The 25,451-nt window shown below is 44.6% G+C and overlaps 1 protein-coding gene across 1 annotated transcript in view; it reads right to left on the bottom strand.

The window, feature by feature from the left end:
- Positions 1-25,451, bottom strand: part of STAT6 (signal transducer and activator of transcription 6) — a 234,076-nt gene that overhangs the window by 34,175 nt on the left and 174,450 nt on the right. The window contains exons 9-11 of the mRNA XM_068267474.1: positions 13,486-13,573; positions 11,697-11,813; positions 9,792-9,884 (exon numbers count right to left, since the gene is read on the bottom strand). Coding sequence (XP_068123575.1) covers positions 9,792-9,884; positions 11,697-11,813; positions 13,486-13,573 — 298 coding nt within the window. The remainder of the gene's footprint in view (positions 1-9,791; positions 9,885-11,696; positions 11,814-13,485; positions 13,574-25,451) is intronic.

Below are 25,451 nucleotides of genomic sequence, written 5' to 3'. Positions count from 1 at the left end.
ACAACAGAGGAAACCAAGAGAGAATGCAATCGCAAGAGAAGCGATTGCGAATGAGAATGAGCACAGGGACAGATTGTATGTGTGTGCACCAATCTAGTCGCCAACCCGCGACGGTGCACACACAACAGCAGATACGAAGTAGGAATGCAATCGCGAGAGAGGCGATTGCCAGAGGTGACACAAGGCTAAAGCAAGACGGCACGAGAGTAGCAAAGGCACAGCAAATCATACAATGAGAAGATAAGGAAAATAACAAACGCTAACTAAACGCGAACACCGCACTCATTCGCAACAGCAAAAGCGTTTACAGCGCGGTCTCCGCGTGTTAAGCACAACAGAGACAAGCACGCCTAACTAACCACCGACAGACAAACACGAAACAGAGGACGCGAGCGCTTGCTTAACGGTTACCTTACCGAGCCTCCAGCAAGCGTTCGTATCAGACAAGACAGATACACGAAAACAGGAACAAGTGAGAGATACGATCCACTGCACTATCCGCCAGAGAGAGTGTGATCCAAGTAAGGCAACAGAGCTAGCAAGATCCACTGCTCTTTCCGCCAGAGCAAGTGCGATCCAAGTATAGCAAGAAAAGCTTAGCAGGATCCACTGCTCTTTCCGCCAGAGCAAGTGCGATCCAAGTATAGCAAGAAAGCTTAGCAGGATCCACTGCTCTTTCCGCCAGAGCAAGTGTGATCCAAGTATAGAAACAGATGAACAGAAGGGCCTACCAGTAACAACCGCTGCTCTGGTTAGCATCCCACAGACAGACAGAACAGGCAATACAAAAAATACAATCCTGACTGCTCTAGCAAGGATGCCTAGTGCAGTCGCAAGAATTACTCTAAGCTAATCTTTAAACAATAAGCATGGCTGACACTCCAGGAGTGTTTCACAGGACAAACCCTTATGACCAGCGAAGTACTGTGGAATCACATGGTATTTATAGAGCAAGCCTACAAAGGATGTGGCTAGGCAATTTGCATGACAAACATATGCAAATTCCTCAGCAGCAGCAAGCTGCAAAACTGACAAAAGGTCTCTTTTCCAGAGACCTGCAGAATGCAGACCTGAACAGTGGTCAAAAAGCTGCCTGCCTGCCTGCGCAGGCAGCTGAGCGGATCATTACAGGGGGACAAATACCTTTGCAAACCACTGTATCTGTGCAGAAAACTATGAGTTTTCTTCCATGTGCTTAGGGGCGTAACAATAACCCCTGCAACGGATGCAGCAGCAGGGGGGCCTATATGGGGAGGGGTGGCCCTGGCTCTGGGGCCCTCCAGAGCCATTTTTAGTGGCAGGAGGGGGTCCAGCGCAGAAAGGGGGGGGCAGCAGGAAAAAACAGCATCCCTCATCTTGCTCCCCCCCTTCCTCTCGGGCTACCATCAGCGTTCCCCCCTCCAGCAATGTCAGCTGGGGGGCCCCATCCAAAGTTTTGCAGGGGGCCCAGTGTTTTCTAGTTACGCCCCTGCATGTGCTCTTTCGCATTTTTTTTACTGCTTTTGCAGGCTATGGGTGTGTTTTTTCTGTGTTTCCGTTTTTAGTAAATCTTCATTTTCAACAACTGAAAAAATTCATCATCTCATCACAGCACAATGGTCAACTACAGCAAAGTTGTGTGTTCTACTTAATGTAAATGTGAGGAAGGGCAAGCAAGCACATTCATGATGGCCAGGTAAGTAGTAAAACAAATGTGCTCATTCAGTGCTTGTCACTTAGCGATCTGTTGGACCATATTGCTTAGGGCCTGTTTCCACTACACACAGATTCTGGATGCAGAAAAACTGACTCTAATGAATACCTATAGGCCTGTTTCCACGCGCAATTTTTCTCATGCAGAAAAATTATGGATGGCATGTTGCAGATTTCTGCATCAGATTCTGGATGCAGCAAAACTGACTCCAATGAATGCCTAGCCACATCCAGAAATCTGGATCAAGGAAAACTGATGCAGAACTAGTGGAAATGCTACAGCATTTTTTTTTAAAAAAGTCTAAGTCATATATATATATATATATATATATATATATATATATATATATATATATATATATATAAAAAGAGTTCAAAGTGGGTGTGATGGATCACCCGTTAAAGCGTTAAAGGACTCTGTGATTTTGCTCTTTCCTCTGAAGGGAGTATTCCCGATTACTGTATATGCAATTATTTACAGCAATGGTCCTCAAACTAAGGCCCGCGGGCCGATTGTGCCCCCCTGAGGCTTTTATACCGCCCCCCCCCCACACACACACACACAAAATGTAATACTTATAGATGTGGTCAGCTACCGATTTAAATATTGGTGGTACGCATATAGAATAGCAGTGCTGGCACCACCTATCCACATGGAAGCCAGAAAGCAGTAATTCGCTGGTTTCTGTAAGGCTTGGTGGTGTATTCTCCACAGTCAGCATGCAACGCATGAGCTGGCGTGGAGGAGGTACACACACCAGCACAAGGAAACAGGCTATCCCTAGTATAGTGGAGGGGAGGACTGACTCCAATAGGAGATTGTGGCGCACAGAGCCGGTGCAGATCTGACAGCCACAAACAATGCTTTCGTTATAACGTCTCAGCGCAAAGTAGCGCTGAGCGCATAAACCAGAACTGAGGAGATCAGGACAGGTAGACAGATTGAACGCTTGCTAGCTAGCGGCTACTTAGCGACAGCAAGCGTCCAAAACAAGACAGACTGGAATGAGGCAGCCAATGCGATTGCAGCGATGGCGTGCCTCACAAAGACAGGACAGGATAGTCAGGAAATAGCAGGATCAAGATAGATGAACGTAACACAGACAAATATACAATAAGTATGTTTTCCTAGCGTATTACAATTACAGCTATCAATGAAACTATTTGTAACGTCTGACTAACATATGTATATATCGGCAATGAACCGATATATGACATAAGCAGGAACGCTGACTAGGACTGGAGTAATACAGGGAACAGGACTCAGAAGGATTCGCTATCTCTTCGCAGAGATGAAAGCAATCCACAAACGGTAACAGAACAGGATTCAGAAGGATTCGTTATCTCTTCGCAGAGATGAACGCAATCCACAAACAGTAACAGAACAGGATTCAGAAGGATTCGTTATCTCTTCGCAGAGATGAACGCAATCCACAAACGGTAACAGGACAGGATTCAGAAGGATTCGTTATCTCCTCGCAGAGATGAACGCAATCCACAAACAGAACCAGGAGCAGGGTAACTACCTCAGCACGGGTGGCCACGGTACGCGCAACCTACCAAAACGTGCTGGAAAGCTGACTAACTGCACACAGGATATAAACAGTTCGTGTACGTATACATCAGCGACACTGATGTATCAACGTAACACAAATACAAGGAAAATAATAAACGTGCTGGTATGCATATATATTGGCAATGAACCAATATATGATGCAAAGACCAGCAAAGTATCTTTAGAACAAGAAACACGATCGAGGGCTGAAGCGACAGCAAGACAGGCTTAAACTGAAGCTATTAAAACCCAAGGAAACCCTGCAGGAAGCAGATCTTTATACTGAGGTCATCCAATGGGAGCAGACATGCAGATTCCCACACAGGTGAATGATAATCAGTCACAAGCTGACAGCAGGGAAAGACAGACAAAGCTATGCAGCTTGCATGGAAAGACATCAGAACTGCCTGAGCTGCAGCACTACTACTTCCAGCAACACCTGCTGCAGCAGCGATCATTACAGTACCCCCGCCCTTAAAAGCGGATTCCAGACGCTTTTCAAAACTGAAATTCCCAACAAAACAGTCTGACTGATAATTCATGATGACCGGGACAGCCCGGCAAGACCGAATTCCAGAATCAGTCCCCACAAGACTGGACCCATCAGAACCAGAACCTACAGAACCATGCCCATCAGTACTACAAGCCCCAGTGTGACACCCATCAGAACCATGATTTCCAGAAGAAAGCCCTCCGAAACTCCCTGAGCGATACCCACCGCCTTCCAGGAACCGTTCAGAAACGCCAAAGCCTTTGCAATGCCCACCGGGACTGTCTTTACCAACACAAAACCCACTGTTGAACCAGTCCAAGGCACCAGGACAAGTTTTCTCAGAGACCTCCCAGAACACCTTGAAGCTCCAAAGAGATCCCCATAGGTCAGAACGCCCCTTAGGCTCACATGGAGAACCATCAAGAACCCCTATGGAACCTAGGGCAATTCCCGAGTCAGGGCCACAAGGACAAACATCAAGATCAGGGCTTTCAGGGACCAGAACCAACTCTGGGCATGCAGGCAGACTGGCAACATCAGAACATGTTCCCACTAAGGAAGCATCAGAGCACGCTAACACCTTAGACACACTTGGGCATTCTGGCACACAAAGAACATCTGGGCACACTGGCACAAGAGAAACCTCTGGGCATGTCAAGGAACTGTGAGCCTCAGGGTCAGCCAAGACAGGACCAAAACCAGGACTGGCCAAAAAAAAATCATCATGACTAGACTTCGCAACTACTGGACTTTTACACGAGAATGCAGGATCAGACTTAGATGTCGCTGATTCCAGCAAAGTCAGTAACAAATCAGATTCAGGGGCACTAACAAGACAGGACAAATCTTCTGATGTATGCACTGAACCAGATAGGGACTCCACAACTACCTCTGGACTGGACAGAGACTCATCTAATACACTGGATTGGAGCTCATGAGGCGCTGCAGAACAAGTCAGTATTGCAGCAGCCCCCACTGGACTAGGCAAAACTGAGGAATTCCCTGGACAGGAAGGGGACTCTGGAACCTCTGCCACAGCGGCCAGAGAACCAGAATCTTTCAGGATACAGGGCTGGGTTTCAGGAACACTCATCAGACCGGACTGAAATTCTGAGATTTCTATTATTTTGACCAGAGAATCAGAATTATCCATGTTACAGGGCAAGACTTCTGAAACATTCAGAGGACAAGGCTGGAGTTCCTCGGCTGTTACAACACTGGAGAGGGACTTAACAACATTGGTTAAATCAGACTGTGTACAGGGCAAGGTATCTAACACACTTGCTGACGAGGACAATATTTCAATGGCTTCTGCTTTGCTGGGCAGAAATTCATCAAGTTTTATTAGAGCAGACTGTAATTCCAAAACAGCTGCTAGACAAGTGAATATTACTGCAACACCAACTGAGGTAAGCAGTGCCTCAGACTCCTCTGCTAGAGGGTTTGAAATATCCAAAGTACTGGGTGAAGCATAAGACTCTGCGACCACAGCTTCACTGGACAGGATCACTGAACAGTCCATATTGCAGGGCAAAACCATGGAAGCACCTGCTGGACAGCATAATGTTTCTGTGACCTGAGTTTCATTGGAGAGATCTACTGCACAATTCATGGTACAGGGCAAATTTACTGGAATATTTTCTGAACAAGGTTCTGCGATTTCAGGTTCACATAGCAGATGCTCTGAGCTTTCACGAAACTAGAGCGAGGTGTAGAAACAGGAAGATCAAGACACAATGTTTGCGCATCTGAATCACCATTCATTTGTAAAATTGGAAAATTCAGATGCTGGGGTTCTGAGGTTTCTAGACAGGATTGCTGGGACTCGGAAACTGATGTAGTGCATCTATTGGCATCTGCTGGATCAGACAGGAGTTGAACTTTATTAACACAGGTAATTTCTGCAGAAGTGTTTGCAGAGGCAGGCAAGATTTTTCTGGTGTCTGTTTCACTGAACAAAGAGTCATGAGTACTGGCTAGGCTGGACTCGGAAGTCAGCAGGACCTCTGGATTCTCTGCTGAGAAATTTGCGCAGGGCAAGGTTAAGAATGTATCAGTGGCTTCTGTTTTACTGGTAAGTAACACTGAGTTATCCATGGTACAGGGTGGAATTGCAGGAACTTCAATTTCACACAAAAAGAGCTCCGAATCACCTGCTGAATCAGCCAAAGGTGCTGAAGCAGGCGGGTCAGAACGCCAAATTTGCGAATTCGGAGTCACATAAAAATCATCCAAAATCAGTTCCTACACATCAATCAATGGAGCCACAAAGTCATACCCACACACACCAGTTTTTATTAGGTTATAGGCAGACTTAATGCATGCATTCAATACTACCGTATATACTCGCATACAAGCCGAATTTTTGACCCCCAAAAAGGGGGTCAAAAGTTGGGGGGTCGGCTTGTATGCAAGTCTTCCCTGGTGGTCTAGTGGTGGGTGGTCGGGTGGTCCGCGCCCCGCTCCCCCCCCCTCCCCGCTCCCCCCGCGGCCGCTGCTGCTATTACCTTGTTAGACAGCGGCCGCTTCCTAATCCGCGTTCCTCTTCTTCCTCAGAGTGCATCACAGCAGCGCGCCCGGCGCTGCTGCTGTGACGATGCAGGGGGCAGGAAAGAGCGGTTCCCTTGGTAACGGCGATACAGATCGCCGCTATAGGGAGCCGCGCTCTTTCCTGCCCCCTGCATCGTCACAGCAGCAGCGCCGGGCGCGCTGCTGTGATGCACTCTGAGGAAGAAGAGGAACGCGGATTAGGAAGCGGCCGCTGTCTAACAAGGTAATAGCAGCAGCGGCGGCCGCGGGGGGAGCGGGGGGGAGCACTACCCACCTATGCTGGGCACTATACTGGCTAAACTGGGCACTATACTGGCTAAACTGGGCACTATACTGGCTAAACTGGGCACTTTACTAGCCATACTTGGGTACTATACTAGCTAAACTGGGCACTATACTGGCTAAACTGGGCACTATACTGGCTAAACTGGGCACTATACTAGCCATACTTGGGTACTATACTAGCTAAACTGGGCACTATACTGGCTAAACTGGGCACTATACTGGCTAAACTGGGCACTTTACTAGCCATACTGGGGCACTATACTAGCTAAACTGGGCACTATACTAGCTAAACTGGGCACTATACTGGCTAAACTGGGCACTATACTGGCTAAACTGGGCACTATACTGGCTAAACTGGGCACTATACTAGCAAAACTGGGCACTATACTGGCTAAACTGAGGCACTACCTACCCATACTGGGCACTATACTGGCTATACTGGGCACTTTACTAGCTATACTGGGCACTATACTAGCTATACTGGACACTACCTACCTATACTGGGCACTATACTAGCTATATTGGGACACACTGGGGGGCTGCACCAATCCAGCATTTCCTACCCCCGGCTTATATGGGGGTCAATCATTTTTCCCTGTTTTTTCAGGGAAAAGTTGGGGGTCGGCTTATATGCGGGTCGGCTTATATGCGAGTATATACGGTAATTCACTTTTTGCACTGTAAAATTGACAAAATGAACTTGAATCATTCTTCCATTCATTGACCAGAGCTTCCATCTCTTCTTTCTCAAATGGAGGATTCCAAGCATACTTAACAGGCAGATCATGGTTTGCAGATATGATTGTAGCAGGGACATATATTGGGTTAATTAGCAGGTGATTGGCAGATTCCTTATTCCTAAGAATCTCCAATACCTGTAGCAAGTGCTGAACTGTAGTGTATGCAAACTTTCCTTGCTTCACAAATAAGTTGATTTGTTCAATACTCTGTAATATCTCCTCATAATCATACTCAGATAATTATTTTAAACAAAAATCTTTATTTTCCCTAGCCAGGGAGGAAAGTTCATTAGTAGTTTCATAAGTCCATTTAACTCCCCTGAAAGACAATTGCATTTCATTATCTGTTAATGGCAGAATCTCATTATAGGTCTCAGTCGCTAAGGATAACGACTCTGCAGATCGGACACGTTTCTTAGAACGTTTGCGTTTTGCCTTAGACCCTGCTGTTTTTGGTGATTTATTCAAGGCTGCAGGAAAATTATCAGTAACACTTTCTGCTTGCTGAACATTTTTGCAAGCAATTGAAGGAGAAGCTGATTGGCCTGCTGCCAGGAGTTCATTAAGAGGAAAAGGCAATGGATCTATGCGCAACCAGTTATGGATCACAAACGCTAGAAATTCCAGCGGTCTCTCTTTCAAATCGGAATGATTGAGAACATCAAATGCCCACTGGAATAATTCCCCTTTAAACAAAATATAACTTAGTTGGAGTGCCCAGGTTGAAACAGGAGTCGCTTGGAGATCGGGATTGGCCAGGAACCTGGCACATTCAGAGAAAAACTCATTTTCTGTTTCAGAGTTAAGTTCTTCAAATTTCTTAAAGGAACAGGAACCATAATTAACAGTGTCATACTTTCTGGGAATCCCCCCCACAATGGGGATTGGTAATGGGGTTTTCATAATGTAAGGCTTGGTGGTGTATTCTTCACAGTCAGCATGCAACGCATGAGCTGGCGTGGAGGAGGTACACACACCAGCACAAGGAAACAGGCTATCCCTAGTATAGTGGAGGGGAGGACTGACTCCAATAGGAGATTGTGGCGCACAGAGCCGGTGCAGATCTGACAGCCACAAACAATGCTTTCGTTATAACGTCTCAGCGCAAAGTAGCGCTGAGCGCATAAACCAGAACTGAGGAGATCAGGACAGGTAGACAGAATGAACGCTTGCTAGCTAGCGGCTACTTAGCGACAGCAAGCGTCCAAAACAAGACAGACTGGAATGAGGCAGCCAATGCGATTGCAGCGATGGCGTGCCTCACAAAGACAGGACAGGATAGTCAGGAAATAGCAGGATCAAGATAGATGAACGTAACACAGACAAATATACAAGAAGTATGTTTTCCTAGCGTATTACAATTACAGCTATCAATGAAACTATTTGTAACGTCTGACTAACATATGTATATATCGGCAATGAACCGATATATGACATAAGCAGGAACGCTGACTAGGACTGGAGTAATACAGGGAACAGGACTCAGAAGGATTCGCTATCTCTTCGCAGAGATGAACGCAATCCACAAACGGTAACAGGACAGGATTCAGAAGGATTCGTTATCTCCTCGCAGAGATGAACGCAATCCACAAACAGAACCAGGAGCAGGGTAACTACCTCAGCACGGGTGGTCACGGTACGCGCAACCTACCAAAACGTGCTGGAAAGCTGACTAACTGCACACAGGATATAAACAGTTCGTGTACGTATACATCAGCGACACTGATGTATCAACGTAACACAAATACAAGGAAAATAATAAACGTGCTGGTATGCATATATATTGGCAATGAACCAATATATGATGCAAAGACCAGCAAAGTATCTTTAGAACAAGAAACACGATCGAGGGCTGAAGCGACAGCAAGACAGGCTTAAACTGAAGCTATGAAAACCCAAGGAAACCCTGCAGGAAGCAGATCTTTATACTGAGGTCATCCAATGGGAGCAGACATGCAGATTCCCACACAGGTGAATGATAATCAGTCACAAGCTGACAGCAGGGAAAGACAGACAAAGCTATGCAGCTTGCATGGAAAGACATCAGAACTGCCTGAGCTGCAGCACTACTACTTCCAGCAACACCTGCTGCAGCAGCGATCATTACAGTTTCCAATCCAATTCCACATCAGGTGACACTGCTGTCCGCTGCAGGTTATCACCTGGGTATGCTTCACTGTCTGGTCCGCAAAGACTCCTACATCATTTTATGTATACTCCGGCCCCCCAGCAGTCTGAAGTATGTTGACCCGGCCCTCGACAAAAAACGTTTGTGGACCCCTGATTTAGAGTGTGTATGTGGCTTAATATAATGTTTTGGCTGAAGATACATGAAAGGCCCTGCAGATAATCTGTGTGTTATATGTCACTTTTGCTACTTTGAGATGAGCAGTGTGCAAAAGAAGAACACATAACAGACATTGACTAGGAAACACAAAACAGGAACACAGCAGAGCAAGGCAACGTTAACACTTACAATCTCAGCAAATGCATTGTCCCACAGGATGGTGGCCTTAGCATTGTTGTCCTGATTGCCATGTACTATGACCACTATTGGTAACGATAAAGTCTGTAAAACATGGGAAAAGTTGAGAACATCAGGAATCTTTAGAAATTCCTATGGAAAGTTGGAAACATTTTTAAAGTGGAACATCTGAAAATTAAAACATAAAAAGGTTATTCTTTTACATGTTCGAGAGAGTGGAGAAGAGTTAAAAGATCTTGAAGGTTGTTATTACTCTCTGTGCCACTTTTTGGTAGATTTTCCTTTGCTTCTTGTTCTTGTTGGTGACCTTATCATTGAGACAGTGTCATAAGAATCATTTTGGTTGATATATGATTGTTCAAAACCGAGGCACCAGATAAGGATAAATTAGTTAAAAAGCCTTTAAAAAAAGAGGGAGGTAGCGGTGGACTTACTTCCCACAAGTAGACACACAATCAGTTATTCACTGAAAAATATCTTTATTCTAATAGACTCCAAAGTAATAGCAACGCGTTTCATGAGCAACATCCCGTTTCATCAGGCAGTATATGCAGATTGTAAAGATCCAGCCAGGTATGAGCGCCTTAGTTGATATATGGACAGCAATAAAAACTTTATAAATATTTCAATGCTTTTCCAAATCATCGAGTATGATGTTTGCCTTACTGTTGGGGCAATTTGAAAAAAGGCACCTATCTGTACAATACACACGGTACCTCTCCTGCATAATGTGATCCCAGCATAATTCACACACTTTCAGCAATCCTACTATGATCTGATATGACACAGGTGAGGATTTTACATTTTTGCCACCTAATAGTGCACACTTTTTATATTATCCAGTGCAGATGTGCTGTATCGCACAAGAGAGGAGCCAGGAGCACAACCATGAATGAGTGCATCTGTACTGAGCATGCATGAGTATGGTCAGCGCATGTCCAGTAGAGGAAACCGCTCATGTACAAAGGAAAAAAAAAACTTGCACAAGCCGTTCATTCTACTAGGCATGTGCACTGCAGACCATACTTGCACATGTTAAGTGTGGATGCGCTCATCTACAGTCACGCTCACAGACATAGATCGAGAGGATACATGTCAAACTCTGGCAAACGGAGCCATCAGATTTGGCCCACAAGTGGTTTTCCCACTTACCATTATGTTTGGCCCACTCTAGACCACCAGAGGGTAGCTATATTGGAGGTGAAGACCTAGATCATCAGGGAAGCCATACGGGGGAGGGAGGGAAAAAGCACTAAACCCCAGGGAAATGTACTGGGGAGGGAAGGGGGTCACTAGACACAAGGGAACTGTTTAGGGGTGGTAGGGGAACCACTGGACACCAGGAAACTGTATATGGGATAGAGTGGGGACACTAGACACCAGAGAACTGTATAGGGGAGGGAGGGGATCACTAGACACCAGGTAACTGGGGAGGGAGTTGAATACTAGACACCAGGGAGCTGTATAGCGGAAGGAGAGAGGATCACTAGACACCAGGGAACTGAATAGGGGAGGGAGTGGGGCCATTATACATCAGGGAACTTTATAAGGGAGATGCTGGCTCTATATAAATGAATAATGATAAAAAAGGGAGGGGCGTGGCCACTAGACATTGAAGCTGACCCGCGATTTGGTCTCAGTGTTTTTGGTCCACTTTGTATTTGAGTTTAACACCCCTAATATAGAGGGACCCAGTACTAGAACTATATGCTCCAACTTTTCTTTCTTTCTTTATACTTCAGGATTGCTTGAGGTTTTACTGATAGAAACCAAATACAGCCAACTGCCCATCTACTTTCAGAGCTCACATTTCACTAAAATGTACTGTATGGGTAGCCTCTCAGCCGACTTCATGTTTCGTGATAGGATGACGCTCAGGAGTTGAATAATATTCACCTGAATGATGTGAGTCGAGCCGTGTAAGGTAATTTCAGTTGTAAATAAAATAGCACATTTCTCTTCTGTCACAGATTCCGATCCCTTCCTCTCACATCGTTTTATCTTCTTCAGCAACTGAAAAGCAGAAACACAGAAATTGCACAGTGAAATATATATGCTTAAGGCCTAGTTCACTACCTTAAGTTTTCAATGTGAGCAAAGGTGAATTGGAGACTATGGTATTACTATTAGTCACATTATAATAAACTGGTTGACCTAACCCCGTTTAAAAACGGGATCTAGGCCTGTTACCGGCGCCACCTCCGCATGTCAGCGCGCATGCGCGTGAGCACACACTCGCTCAGCCGCCTGGCCCATCCTCGTCCTGTCCCAACCAGTGTGGCACATGCGCAGTAGCGCAAAAGCACTGGCACAGGGCCATGGGACGCCTAGACACTTGCCAATTATTATATAGGATTGGACGCAGTCGTTCCAGAGAAATTCCCATATGGCCTAATATTCTTTCATAAAACTTGGAGCTACCAAGAAGTGGGCATTCTCCACTTGGGAGTGTATACAGTACCTAGAGGGCCCTTATTCAATTCACGTTTTCTCTTAAGTCTCCTTCTGGATGATATTTTCAGACCTTATCGATACCTTTTAAAGGACATCCACAGTGACATGTGACATGATGAGATGGACACAAATGACTATGCTGCGTTCCTTTTAACTGAAAAAGTTATAAAACAGGTATGCAAGTGACAGTTTCTGTCCAGGTTGGACTGGGTGCTATAGCATAACCCTCACTGATAAGTAATTACAGCCATAAGACACTTTCCTGTCAGTAAATGGCTTCTGAGGGCAGGAAAGAGATAAAAAGGGTCAATAGTTCATAGATTTGAGCTCTGGCATACTTCAATGAAGGTGTCATTGAGCAGTGACAGTGAAATAGTAAAACTTAAAAACTAGATTCAAATAAAAATTAAAACTGTGGGATATCTAAAAAAGTCATTTTTAGGAGAAGGAGGATAGATACTATTGTTTATCTCATTAGTTTATTTTCACCTCGGATGTCCTCGGAAGCCACCAGCAAGCAAAAAGATAAATATCTCAGAATAATATACTAGGCTTTTTCGCCTACTTTTTGGTACTTTTTTTTAATTGCAGAGTGCTGTCAAGGTATTTTAAACAAAACATGAAAAATGATGATCTCCAAGGAGAAAACATAAATTGAATAAGGGCCCTGGTCTGTCCAATGGAACAGTAATGTTTCACCAGGAAAAGGGAGTACAGGATCCAGCTGGCCAGATACTTGCAGAACATTTATATGTATACAAAACGTAAGCTGTGCAGAAATTCATCATAATCATCATAATCAATTAATTCCTCAACAACTTAATGATGTCTATTTCTGATTCTGGCTGCACTTTTCACATTTCACATTCCTAATCCGTAACGTTTAAGAGTTCGATTAATGTATTTTGATGTCTGCAGGCAAACAGATTATTCCTTATGTGAGAGCATCTGAAGGAAGAACATTTGTTGTTGTCCACAAAAAAAAAAGCCAATACTCTTTAATTTCACATATTAAACCCAATCACACTCTGGAAGAGTGAAGAATAGGATCAGATGTGGAAGACAAGAATTCTTCATTCTTCAGGTACATCTGCTTGAGAGGCCCATCCACTACTTCCATCATCTTGATTTATTGTTTGCAGTCTGCAGACTCACATCTGCTAAGCACAAGTTACAGGAAAATTGACTTTTTTTTTAAAAGAACAGCAGGATACAGATACATACTACATACCATATTTTTAAAAACGGCTCCGCACGCCCGATTGGCTTGGCTAAATTCAAACACGGATCTTCCATTTTCTATTTCACCCACACCATCACTGAAATCAGAAGTACAGAATGAATTCCTTAGTTTGATATGAATCTCTGAGTTTGGGTAAACTTAAAGTTATTCCAAATCAGTACTTATATTTGTAAGCAAAAATTCGGAGCATCACCTTGGTATTGTGTCCTTGTATCATAGCGCCCAACTTTTTGAGATGAGAAAGCAGAACACTTAAGCCATGCCCCTGCCACACCCCTGATTACGCCCCCAGCACACCCTTAGTCATGCATATCATAAAGATTTCATGAGAAAATTTTTTTGTTTCATAATTCAAACCACACTGGTCCTTTCTATCCTGGGTCAATTTCCTTAATTGTAACATTTGGAATTACGAAATATATAAATGTAAAGGATGGGAATAGAGTTTAGAGTCAAGCAAACACATTTTTCAGTAAATAAATACATATATTCACATAGAAAGAGGGACAAAGTCCTGAACGTTGGACAAATGAGGAGGAAAGAGGGACAGTGGGACAGGGCTCCCAACAAGGGACTGTACTACTAAAAGAGGGACAGTTGGGAGCTATGCTTGTATGTTTTTCACCCTATCCTATAAATACCATATATATCCTATAAATACCATATATATTCAGAAATAAGTTGACCTCATGCATAAGTTGACTTTGTGTATAAGTGAACCCCAATATTTCACTCTGTAAAGCTAATGGGAACCGTTTTTTTTAAAAGTCAGATACTCACCTAAGGAGAGGGAGGCTCTGGGTCCCATAGAGCATTCCCTCCCCTCTCCCGGTGCCCGCTGCTGTCCTGGCTCCCCCGTAGCGGTATTCGACCGCTTCAGTCAAATACCGCTGTCTCCCGGCCGAAGGGAGGCTTTGGAAATGCTTCGGGAGCCCGAGTGCTCCCGAAGATGGGCCGCTCTACACTGCGCCGCCTGTCTTCGGGAGGACTCGGCTCCCGAAGACTTCCGAAGTCCCCTCGGCAGGGGATGCGAACGGAGGAGCCAGTGCAGCACCGGGGGCACCGGGGGAGGAGAGGGATGGCTCATTAGGACCGAGCCTACCCTCTCCTTAGGTGAGTATCTGACTTTTTTTTAAATTACGGGATTACATTAGCTTTAAAGGAATGCTATCGATTAAAACAACTTTTTTTTTCAATGCGGTATGTTAGGGCACACATTACCACACAGCACTACCACAAGTAGTAGGAGCAGTTTCCTTCCTCACACAGCTCTGCCCCTCTGCTGTAAAATCCTCCATCAGTTTTAGACACAAAAGTGTCAGGGTCTCATGCTAGATACACACCATACGATTTTACGATACGATTTTCCATTTGAAAATCTAAAAAGTGATCGACATTCAGATTGGACATGCTGGAAATAATCGATCTGGCAGGTAAATGTGCCAGAAAATTATATGGTGAGTACCTAGCATAAGATGGCTAGACCGTGTTCCTGCACGGAGGGGGGGGGGGGGGGGGTGCTATCAACTCCTCAGTGTATAGTTTAATAACCACCTTGCTGAAATAACCTTAAGGTGCGTACCCACATCTGATTTTACGCCTGATTGTTGTTCAAACCGGATGTTTGAACAACTTGTCATTCAAACAACAAGTCGTTCAAATGTCTTTTACACACAGACTGACAAACAGTCTGCTAAGGTCAGCTAATTTACATGTCGTTTGACTGGTCAATGGACCGGATGGAACAATGGACCAGATCAAACGACTGATCAAAATACTTTATATTTGAATGGCCATTACTTGTACAAAGGACTCCCAGTCATTTGTACACATGCACAGACCTAACTGTCGTTTGAACGACAGACAACAGATCCGGAATCCGGATCAGTCAAACAAGCTGCTACCAGTCTAAAAATCGAACGTACACACGTCCAACTGTCGTTCAAATGACCAGTTTGAACAATAAGTCGTTCGGAAAAATCTGACGTGTGTATGTACCTTTATTCAGATGGTGGTAAGGGGTTATGCTGGGTACACACTATGAGATTTTATGGTTGATTTACTGTCAGATCGATTATTTCCAACATGTTCGATTTGCTTTCCGATCGATTTCCGAGCATTTTCCCGATCGATTTCCGTTCAATCGAAAAATGTTCGGAAATCGATCGGGAAGCAAATCGGACATGTTGGAAATAATCGATCTGACAGTAAATCAACCATAAAATCTCATAGTGTGTACCCAACATTAGAGATTCTAGCAATGTGTGTTTATTATCTTTGCTTCTCTGACTGATAAAGATCCTGCGTCTTATAGTCCAAATGCAGGGAGTTTCTAACTTCTGAACACCTGCCAATACAAACCTTCAACCCACCGCAATGTCGGGGACGCTCTGTACTGTGCCCATGCAGAGGACATGAAGGACAAACGGAGGGCACAGAGGGACACAAAGGGGCATAGAGGAGGAAACAAGGAGGACACATGGGGGACACAGGGAGACACAAGAGGTACAAGGAGGCATGACAAGAGGTACAAGATGCCCCTTAATCATGGATGCACCAGGTTTAGAGTATATTTTTCTCCCCTGTTTTATGTCCTCTAAACCTAGGTGTGTCTTATGGTCAGGAGTGTCTTATAGTCCTAAAAATACGGTAGTTATGCGCGGTAATGCTTTACACAACTAAATACCATGCGTAACATGTCTTCCGCTGATGAGCTACACTTTACTGCAGTGTAGTGAATATACACCAGTGATCCTCTGTAAGGCTTAGTTTACACCACAAAATGTAATCGCTAGCGCTTCGTGATTGTAATTTGGCAAAGTGATTGTCAGAGCGTTCTTTTAATGAATTGTGTTTTTGCACATTCACTCCAGCTGAGTAGCGCCAAACAATGCTTCATGCAGCACATTTGTGATGTGTAATGATCTGTGGGCGATTTCCAGAAGGAAATGTAATAATCCGCGGGCGATCTCTAGCCAGCGCACACCATGCGCGCTGAAGCAGCTGGAAATCGCCACAGTCACAGAAACAAAGCACCCAGTATGCATTTGCAGAGGAGAACTCCAACCGGCAGATGGAGCTGTGGAGTGCAGAGGAATAAACATTCCTCTGCACAGCCACAGATGCCAGTTAGAAATTGCACGATTAAGCAAGATAAAACAACAGAAGAGAATTCCAACCAGCAGATGGAACTGCGGAGTACAGAGGAACAAGTCCCCTGTACTTCCACAGATGCCAGATTGAAATTGCCCGACTAATGTAATGATCTGCGGACGATTTCCAGCCAGCGCACACCATGTGCGCTGAAGCAGATGGAAGTCGCCACAGTCACAAAAGCAACAAGTGAGAAGAAAGCAAAAAACAGGGACAGACAATATGAATGACTACCAATCTAGTCGCCACCCCACGACGGTAGACATATCACATCATAGTAGGCCAGAATGAGAACGCTAATAGCAAGAAAGGCGATTGCTATCAGCGACACAAGATTGAGCAAAGACAGAGCGTGAACTGAATAAGGAAGACACAGCAAATAACCACAATCTGAACGCCAAGGAAAATAACAAAGAACTCGCTAAACGCGGTCCCTGCACGATATGCACAACAGAGACAAGTGTGTTAACGGTACGGCCACCGCACGTTAAGCGCAACGGTGGCAAAATGTACCAACCCTAACTAACATATGCACACAGGAAATGACGACAGACAAATAACGCAAACGCTTGCTAATCGGTTGCCTCACACCAGACAACAGCAAGCGTTCGTGCTAGACAAGACAGACTGAAGGAGTAACCAGTAGCAAACGCAGCTGAGGTTATACTCCAAGAGTCAGACAAGGGAGATCCACCGCCTCTACCGCTAGGGCGAATGCGATCTAGGAGCGAGACCAAACGATTCACTGTCAACCACGGCAGGTGACAGTACAATCGCAAGGACAAGACAATACAGACAGGAATAAACAGTACAAATAAAACAGAACCTGACCGTACTATAAGAAGTGCAGAACGCACTCCCCAATAATTAACTACACTAGAATATTCGCACAAAATACAAAAAGGCTGAGGCTCCAAGGTAAGTTTCCCTAATCAGAAAACTATGTCGAGCAAGGAATTCTGGGAGGAAGTGACATTTATACTAGAAACCTTCAAAGGAAGCAGACAAGCAATTTGCATGATAAGTGGATGCAAATCAGTCAGCCTTGCAAAGTGACAAAAAGGACTCTTTTCCCAGGACTGAACTATGCAAGCTGCATAGAAAACAAAGCAGTCCAGGGAATCAAGGCCAGCAGAGCGTATTCTGACATTACCCCCCCCCCCCTTTAAAGACAGCTTCCAGACGTCTTTCAAAATGGAAGATTCTCCTTGCCGCAAAACAACAACAACAAAAAATAATTCAGAATGGCCGGGGTAGACCAACCAGGCATGCATCCTGAACTGACTAAACCATGACGGAAACAATCAGCCCCAGAACCCCAAAAGCCATGCCCACCAGTACAACCAGCTCCAAAGTGATACCCATGAGTACCGCGACTACCAGAACAATGCCCACCGAGAGCCTTGGCATGATACACCCAGTCCCCCAGGTCAAGTCCAAAGAACCTGAGACCTTCAGAGTCGTGCCCACTACAACCGTCTTCTCCAGCATAATACTCATTATTGGACCTGTCCACAGCATCAAGGCAAGAACCCCCAGGAATCTCCCAGAATGACTCACAATTCCAAAGAGACCCCAAGAGATTGGAAGATCCCAGAGAGCCACATGGTGATCCAACAGGACCCCCCACATGACTCAGGGAAACCCCCAAGCCAAAGTCACCAGGACAACTGTCACAAACAGAGTTTTCAGGAATCAGAACCGTATTGAGGCATGTGGCGCTTCCGACGCCTTCTGGACAAGACACCACCAGGGGGACATCAGGGCACATAAACACAGAGGGCACCTCCGGGCATGCTGGATCACAGAACACATCTGAGCACACTGGAACAGGAGAAACCAGTGGGCATGCTGAGGAACTGTAGACCTCAGAAACCGACACAGCCAGACCAGATTCAGAGCAAGACAAAACATCATCATGACCAGTGGTCACAGATACTGGACTTTCAAAAGGGAACTCGGAATCAAACTTAGAAGTCTCTGCGACTACAACTGTATCTAGCAAAAACTCATTATTGACTACACGTGACTGAAGCTCTAAAAGAGATGCAAAAGTAGTCAACATAACAGCAATGCCTACTGAAGTGGGCAATACCTCAGAAGGACCTGGGGGGCAGGAGGCAGCTCCCAAAAGTTCTGCACCCTTTGGGAGGAACTCAGAGACCTCCAGAACATCAAACAAAACCTCAGGAGCATCATTTCCCAAGTTTTCTGACAAACTAATCAAGGATTCTGAACTATCCATGTTACAGGGAAAAACATCAAATACATTCTACGAACAGGGCAGATGTCCCAGAGATGGTTCTACAATACACTGAGACTGAATTTCATTCTCATGAACAGGATGCACAGGAATACCTACTGGAACAAACACTGACTCCCTGACTCTAGTTTCACTGCACACAGAATCCTGCATAGCCGTCAAACTAGACTGCAATTCCAAAATGGCAGAAAAACAGGTGAGAATAGTTGCAATACCTAGACGAGCCTCTGGGCTCACTGCAGGAGATTTTATACAAGGCAACATTAACTCATCCAGAGTACAGGGTGGAAAGTCAGTACTTTCTTCAGAGCAAGAAAGGGACTCACAAATGTCAGTGCGAGTGAACATCATAGTTTCATTCATGGTACAGGGTAGGCTCACAGAAATATTCTCTGGACAAAGCAAAGATCCCTCAGTATAAGATTCGCACAACCAAAGCGCTGTCTCACCCTTAGACTCAGCTAACGTGTCGAATCAGGGGAGTCAGAACGCAAAATTTGCGAATCCAAGATCGCTTTCGGTTGTGAAACTGAAGCTTCTAAAGCGCAAGGCTCCGAAATCTGTGGACCAAATTGTAAAATGTCCAGGACAGGAATATTGGAACAATTTTCATCTAGCAATGTGCTTTCACAGGTGTGAACAGAGTGAGGCATAGATTTATTTGCAGAAGAAGTTGCGACAACAACATGAGGAACTTTATTAGTCACATTAACATTACTCTTGAGGTTGCATAGTTTAGAAATGTTCCCCATAGCAAGATCATAAATGGAAGATCTTAAAGAATTACTGGGAGAAAAAGATCTGTTTTTAATTGACAAAGGATCCCACATATCTCTGACAAAACTGACACATTCATGTTGATCATAATTTGCAGGAACACCTGAGAAAAAGGCATTCGATCGCACAGATTCAAACTCCACACAAGCAGTTGCCATGGGAAAGAATCTTTCAGAATTCACACTGGTGTCAACAACAGTAGCACACTCATTCTCAACTGATGTAAATACATGAAGACACTCCTTTATTTCAGATCGCACAGAGTCTAAACTCACTCGCTTTACCCCAGAAAGGCAGGTACAATCATCCGACAACGTTGTCTCTTTATTGGAGTCAATTGGTTGGTGTGTGTGCAATTCATACAAAATCATCTGCCACACACAAATTACCGAATCCACAAAATACTCGTCACACTCACCAGATTCAAACAAAGTGTACACAGAATTAATACAAGCATTTAGAATCTCTTCGCTTTCTGCGATGTGAAAATCGCAAAACGCCTTCCAATCAATATCGAACTCTTCAATCAAAGCCCCAATCTCCCATGGAGCGAATGGAGGCTCAAACAACCCTGTATCAAGGTAACACTCATACGGGTTGGGATCAGGAACATGCATAGATTTTCTTACTCCTTTAATACACTGAATAATTCTGTCTATCATAGGATCCACATACAGTGGGTTGCAAAAGTATTCGGCCCCCTTGAAGTTTTCCATATTTTGTCATATTACTGCCACAAACATGAATCAATTTTATTGGAATTCCACATGAAAGACCAACACAAAGTGGTGTACACATGAGAAGTGGAACAAAAATCATACATGATTCCAAACATTTTTTACAAATAAATAACTGCAAAGTGGTGTGTGCATAATTATTCGGCCACCTTTGATCTGAGTGCAGTCAGTTGCCTATAGACATTGCCTGATGAGTGCTAATGACTAAGTAGAGAGCACCTTTGTGTAATCTAATGTCAGTACAAATACAGCTGCTCTGTGAGGGCCTCAGAGGTTGTCTAAGAGAATATTGGGAGCAACAACACCGTGAAGTCCAAAGAACACACAAGAAAGGTCCAAGACAGGTCAGGGATCAAGTTATTGAGAAATTTAAAGCAGGTTTAGGCTACAAAAAGATTTCCAAAGCCTTGAACATCCCAAGGAGCACTGTTCAAGCGATCATTCAGAAATGGAAGGAGTATGGCACAACTGTAAACCTACCAAGACAAGGCCATCCACCTAAACTCACAGGCCAAACAAGGAGAGCGCTGATCAGAAATGCAGTCAAGAGGCCCATGGTGACTCTGGACGAACTGCAGAGATCTACAGCTCAAGTGGGAGACTCTGTCCATAGGACAACTATTAGTCATGCACTGTACAAAGTTGGCCTTTATGGAGGAGTGGCAAGAAGAAAGGCATTGTTAACAGAAAGCATAAGAAGTCCCGTTTGCAGTTTGGCACAAGCCATTTGGAGGACCCAGCAAACATGTGGAAGAAGGTGCTCTGGTCAGATGAGGCCAAAATGGAACTTTTTGGCCAAAATGCAAAACGCTATGTGTGGCAGAAAACTAACACTGCACATCACTCTGAACACACCATCCCCACTGTCAAATATGGTGGTGGCAGCATCATGCTCGGGGGTGCATCTCTTCAGCAGGGACAGGGAAGCTGGTCAGAGTTGATGGGAAGATGGATGGAGCCAAATACAGGGCAAACTTGGAAGAAAACCTCTTGGAGACTGCAAAAGACTTGAGACTGGGGCGGAGGTTCACCTTCCAGCAGGACAATGACCCTAAACATAAAGCCAGGGCAATAATGGAATGGTTTAAAACAAAACATATCTATGTGTTAGAATGGCCCAGTCAAAGTCCAAATCTAAATCCAATTGAGAATCTGTGGCATGATCTGAAAACTGCTGTTCACAAACGCTGTCCATCTAATCTGACTGAGCTGGAGCTGTTTTGCAAAGAAGAATGGGCAAGGATTTCAGTCTCTAGATGTGCAAAGCTGGTAGAGACACACCCTAAAACACTGGCAGCTGTAATTGCAGCAGAAGGTTGTTCTACAAAGTATTGACATAGTACTGACTCAGGGGGCCGACTAGTTACGCACACGCGATTTACAGTTATTTATTTGTAAAAAATGTTTGGAATGATGTATGATTTTCGATCCACTTCTCACATGTACACCACTTTGTATTGGTCTTTCATGTGGAATTCCAATAAAATTGATGCATGTTTGTGGCAGTAATGTGACAAAATGTGGAAAACTTCAAGGGGGCCGAATACTTTTGCAACCCACTGTATGCTTTTGCTTGGGGTAATAAAACCTGAGACTGAGAAGTTTCTCTGGATTTATCCCATTCAAGTGTGTTCCAAATTTCAGACTTTACAGAAATAATTTTTTTATTTGTAGTTGCTATGGGCAACGGATCTTTCAACTGGGAGGCCTTCCTAGACTTTCTCCTTTTAGTCTTTAATTGGCTGCTGTCTAGATGCAAGGGAGCTGTTTTTGCATTCATTCTCAAACTGAATGGTTTTGCATGGAATGGATAGAACAGCTGATTGATTTGCAGGTACACACCTATCAAGAATAGGTGGTAAGGAAGGCAGTTTAACCTTCTGCCGACAGCGTCACGCCGACGGGCGTGGCCGCGGCGGCAGCCCCAAGACCGCCTAACGCCAATCGGCATGAAGTCCTGGGGCTTTGTTTTGCAGGAGATCGCGCGCAGGCTGCGCGCACATCTCCTGCTTGGGGGGGCGGAGCTCCACCCCCTCTTCAGTCCCGCTCGGGAGACTGTTAGACGGTGATTACGCCGTCTATTTACTCTGTGCAGCGCCTGCGATCAGCAGCAGCGCTGCACTGGGGACAGCCGTGTGACAAGGCTGTCCCCCTGAGGGACAAGAGAGCGATCGTCTCTCATAGGCAGAAGCCTATGACAGCCGATCGCCATAATTGGCTGGCTGTGGGGAGGGAGGGATAATAATTAAAGAAACCGTTTTTTTTTACAAAAACAACAACAATAATATTTATTTAAAAAAAAAAAAAACATGGGGGGAGCGATCAGACCCCACCAACAGAGAGCTCTGTTGGTGGGGAGAAAAGGGGGGGGAAATCACTTGTGTGCTGTGTTGTGCGGATCTGCAGCTTAGTCTTAAAGCTGCAGTGGCACTTATTACTAAAAATGGCCTGGTCACTAGGGGGGCTTAGCACTGCAGTCCTCAAGTGGTTAAACCAGTGAGAAAAAATTAATGTAAGAAACTGATAAGGCTTATCATTCCAAGAATTGCTTTTCAAAATCTCATAATCCCACTGAAACAGATCTCCTTGCAATAGAACATAAGCTATTTGGAGAGCCCACGTGGACGAATCAGTGATTTGAAATGCAGGGTTAAGAAAAAGTCTTAAACATTCAGAAAGAAAATCCTCTTTAGTTTCAGAGTTCAGCGTCTTAAATCTTTTAAAGACGCAAGAACCATAATGTGCAAAATCGTACAATTCAGAAATTCCCTCCACACTGGGAATTTCGGTTTGGCTCGACATAATGTAATGATCTGCGGGCGATTTCCAGAAGGAAATGTAATAATCCGCGGGCGATCTCCAGCTAGCGCACACCATGTGCGCTGAAGCAGCTGGAAATCGCCACAATCACAGAAACAAAGCACCCAGTATAAATTTGCAGAGGAGAATTCCAACTGGCAGATGGAGCTGTGGAGTGCAGAGGAATAAACATTCCTCTGCACAGCCACAGATGCCAGTTAGAAATTGCACGATTAAGCAAGATAAAACAACAGAAGACAATTCCAACCAGCAGATGGAACTGCGGAGTACAGAGGAACAAGTCCCCTGTACTTCCACAGATGCCAGATTGAAATTGCCCGACTAATGTATTCATCTGTGGACGATTTCCAGCCAGCGCACACCATGTGCGCTGAAGCAGATGGAAGTCGCCACAGTCACAAAAGCAACAAGTGAGAAGAAAGCAAAAACAGGGACAGTCAATATGTTTGACTCCCAATCTAGTCGCCACCCCGCGACGGTAGACATATCACATCATAACAGGCCAGAATGAGAACGCTAATAGCAAGAAAGGCGATTGCTATCAGTGACACAAGATTGAGCAAAGACAGAGCGTGAACTGAATAAGGAAGACACAGCAAATAACCACAATCTGAACGCCAAGGAAAATAACAAAGAACTCGCTAAACGTGGTCCCCGCACGATATGCGCAACAGAGACAAGCTCGTTAACGGTACGGCCACCGCACGTTAAGCGCAACAGTGGCAAAACGTACCAACCCTAACTAACATATGAACACAGGAAATGACGACAGACAAATAACGCAAACGCTTGCTAATCGGTTGCCTCACACCAGACAACAGCAAGCGTTCGTGCTAGACAAGACAGACTGAAGGAGTAACCAGTAGCAACCGCAGCTGAGGTTATACTCCAAGAGTCAGACAAGGGAGATCCACCGCCTCTACCGCTTGGGCGAATGCGATCTAGGAGCGAGACCAAACGATTCACTGTCAACCACGGCAGGTGACAGTACAATCGCAAGGACAAGACAATACAGACAGGAATAAACAGTAAAAATAAAACAGAACCTGACCGTACTATAAGAAGTGCAGAACGCACTCCCCAATAATTAACTACACTAGAATATTCGCACAAAATACAAAAAGGCTGAGGCTCCAAGGTAAGTTTCCCTAATCAGAAAACTATGTCGAGCAAGGAATTCTGGGAGGAAGTGACATTTATACTAGAAACCTTCAAAGGAAGCAGACAAGCAATTTGCATGATAAGTGGATGCAAATCAGTCAGCCTTGCAAAGTGACAAAAGAGACTCTTTTCCCAGGACTGAACTATGCAAGCTGCATAGAAAGCAAAGCAGTCCAGGAAACAAGTCCAGCAGAGCGGAGTCTGACATGATGTTAACAAAATAGCAGTGCTGCTGTGGGGACACCCTCATAGGGTGACACTGAACTAGCGCTTTGCTGATGGCCAGTGCATTGCAATCGCCCCCAATGTGAAACAGTCCTAACTCTGTGAATATTATGCCTGTTGTGATGTAACGTATGACTGAAATGTTGCATTCCACCAACAACCTCTAGCGCTGTCTCCCCTTTGGTCTGCATGGAAATTCTAGCTTGAAGCAAAAAATTTTGCTGGTATGTATTTTCAAGACATTTTCCAGTTGTCACTTTCTTTACAATTATTCCCATGGTTATGACACATTGAGCTGATGTGATGGTCTATGGGCCAGACTGTGCTTGTCTTACTTTAGGATGCTTTAGTTGGTGGAACAGAACAGAGGAATTAGATGCAGGGGGACTTAAGTTTACAGCATGGATATTAAAATAAAAAAGCGTAAGGATGTATTAGATAGGGAGATTTATAGCTGGGTACAATACACTCTATATCGCTACCAGCTGCTACTGGTGTGGGACTTGTTTGCAAATGCATTTGATAACATTAGCAGAAACTGCAACTTAAAGAACAACTATCAAAGTTAACTACAATTCTAAATGCCACATATATTTCCAGTCATTTCTAGCAAATAGCAATACAAGGCTTTTTTCATGTTTTATATGAAGAAAATTACATTAACAAAGAACAGTTTTCACTGTGGGCATTACTATGGAGGACTGTGTCCAGCACATCCAGCATACACAAACAATCTTCACTGGCTCTAATACTGTGACTGGAATCTGTTCAGAATGATATAAAGCAGAATATACCAGTAGCTTTAAATGTGTGTAAAT

Source organism: Hyperolius riggenbachi, chromosome 2, assembly GCF_040937935.1.
Source record: "Hyperolius riggenbachi isolate aHypRig1 chromosome 2, aHypRig1.pri, whole genome shotgun sequence".
NCBI lineage: Eukaryota > Metazoa > Chordata > Amphibia > Anura > Hyperoliidae > Hyperolius > Hyperolius riggenbachi.
Note: the sequence above shows the minus strand (reverse complement) of the source record. Positions and strands in the feature narration are given on the sequence as shown.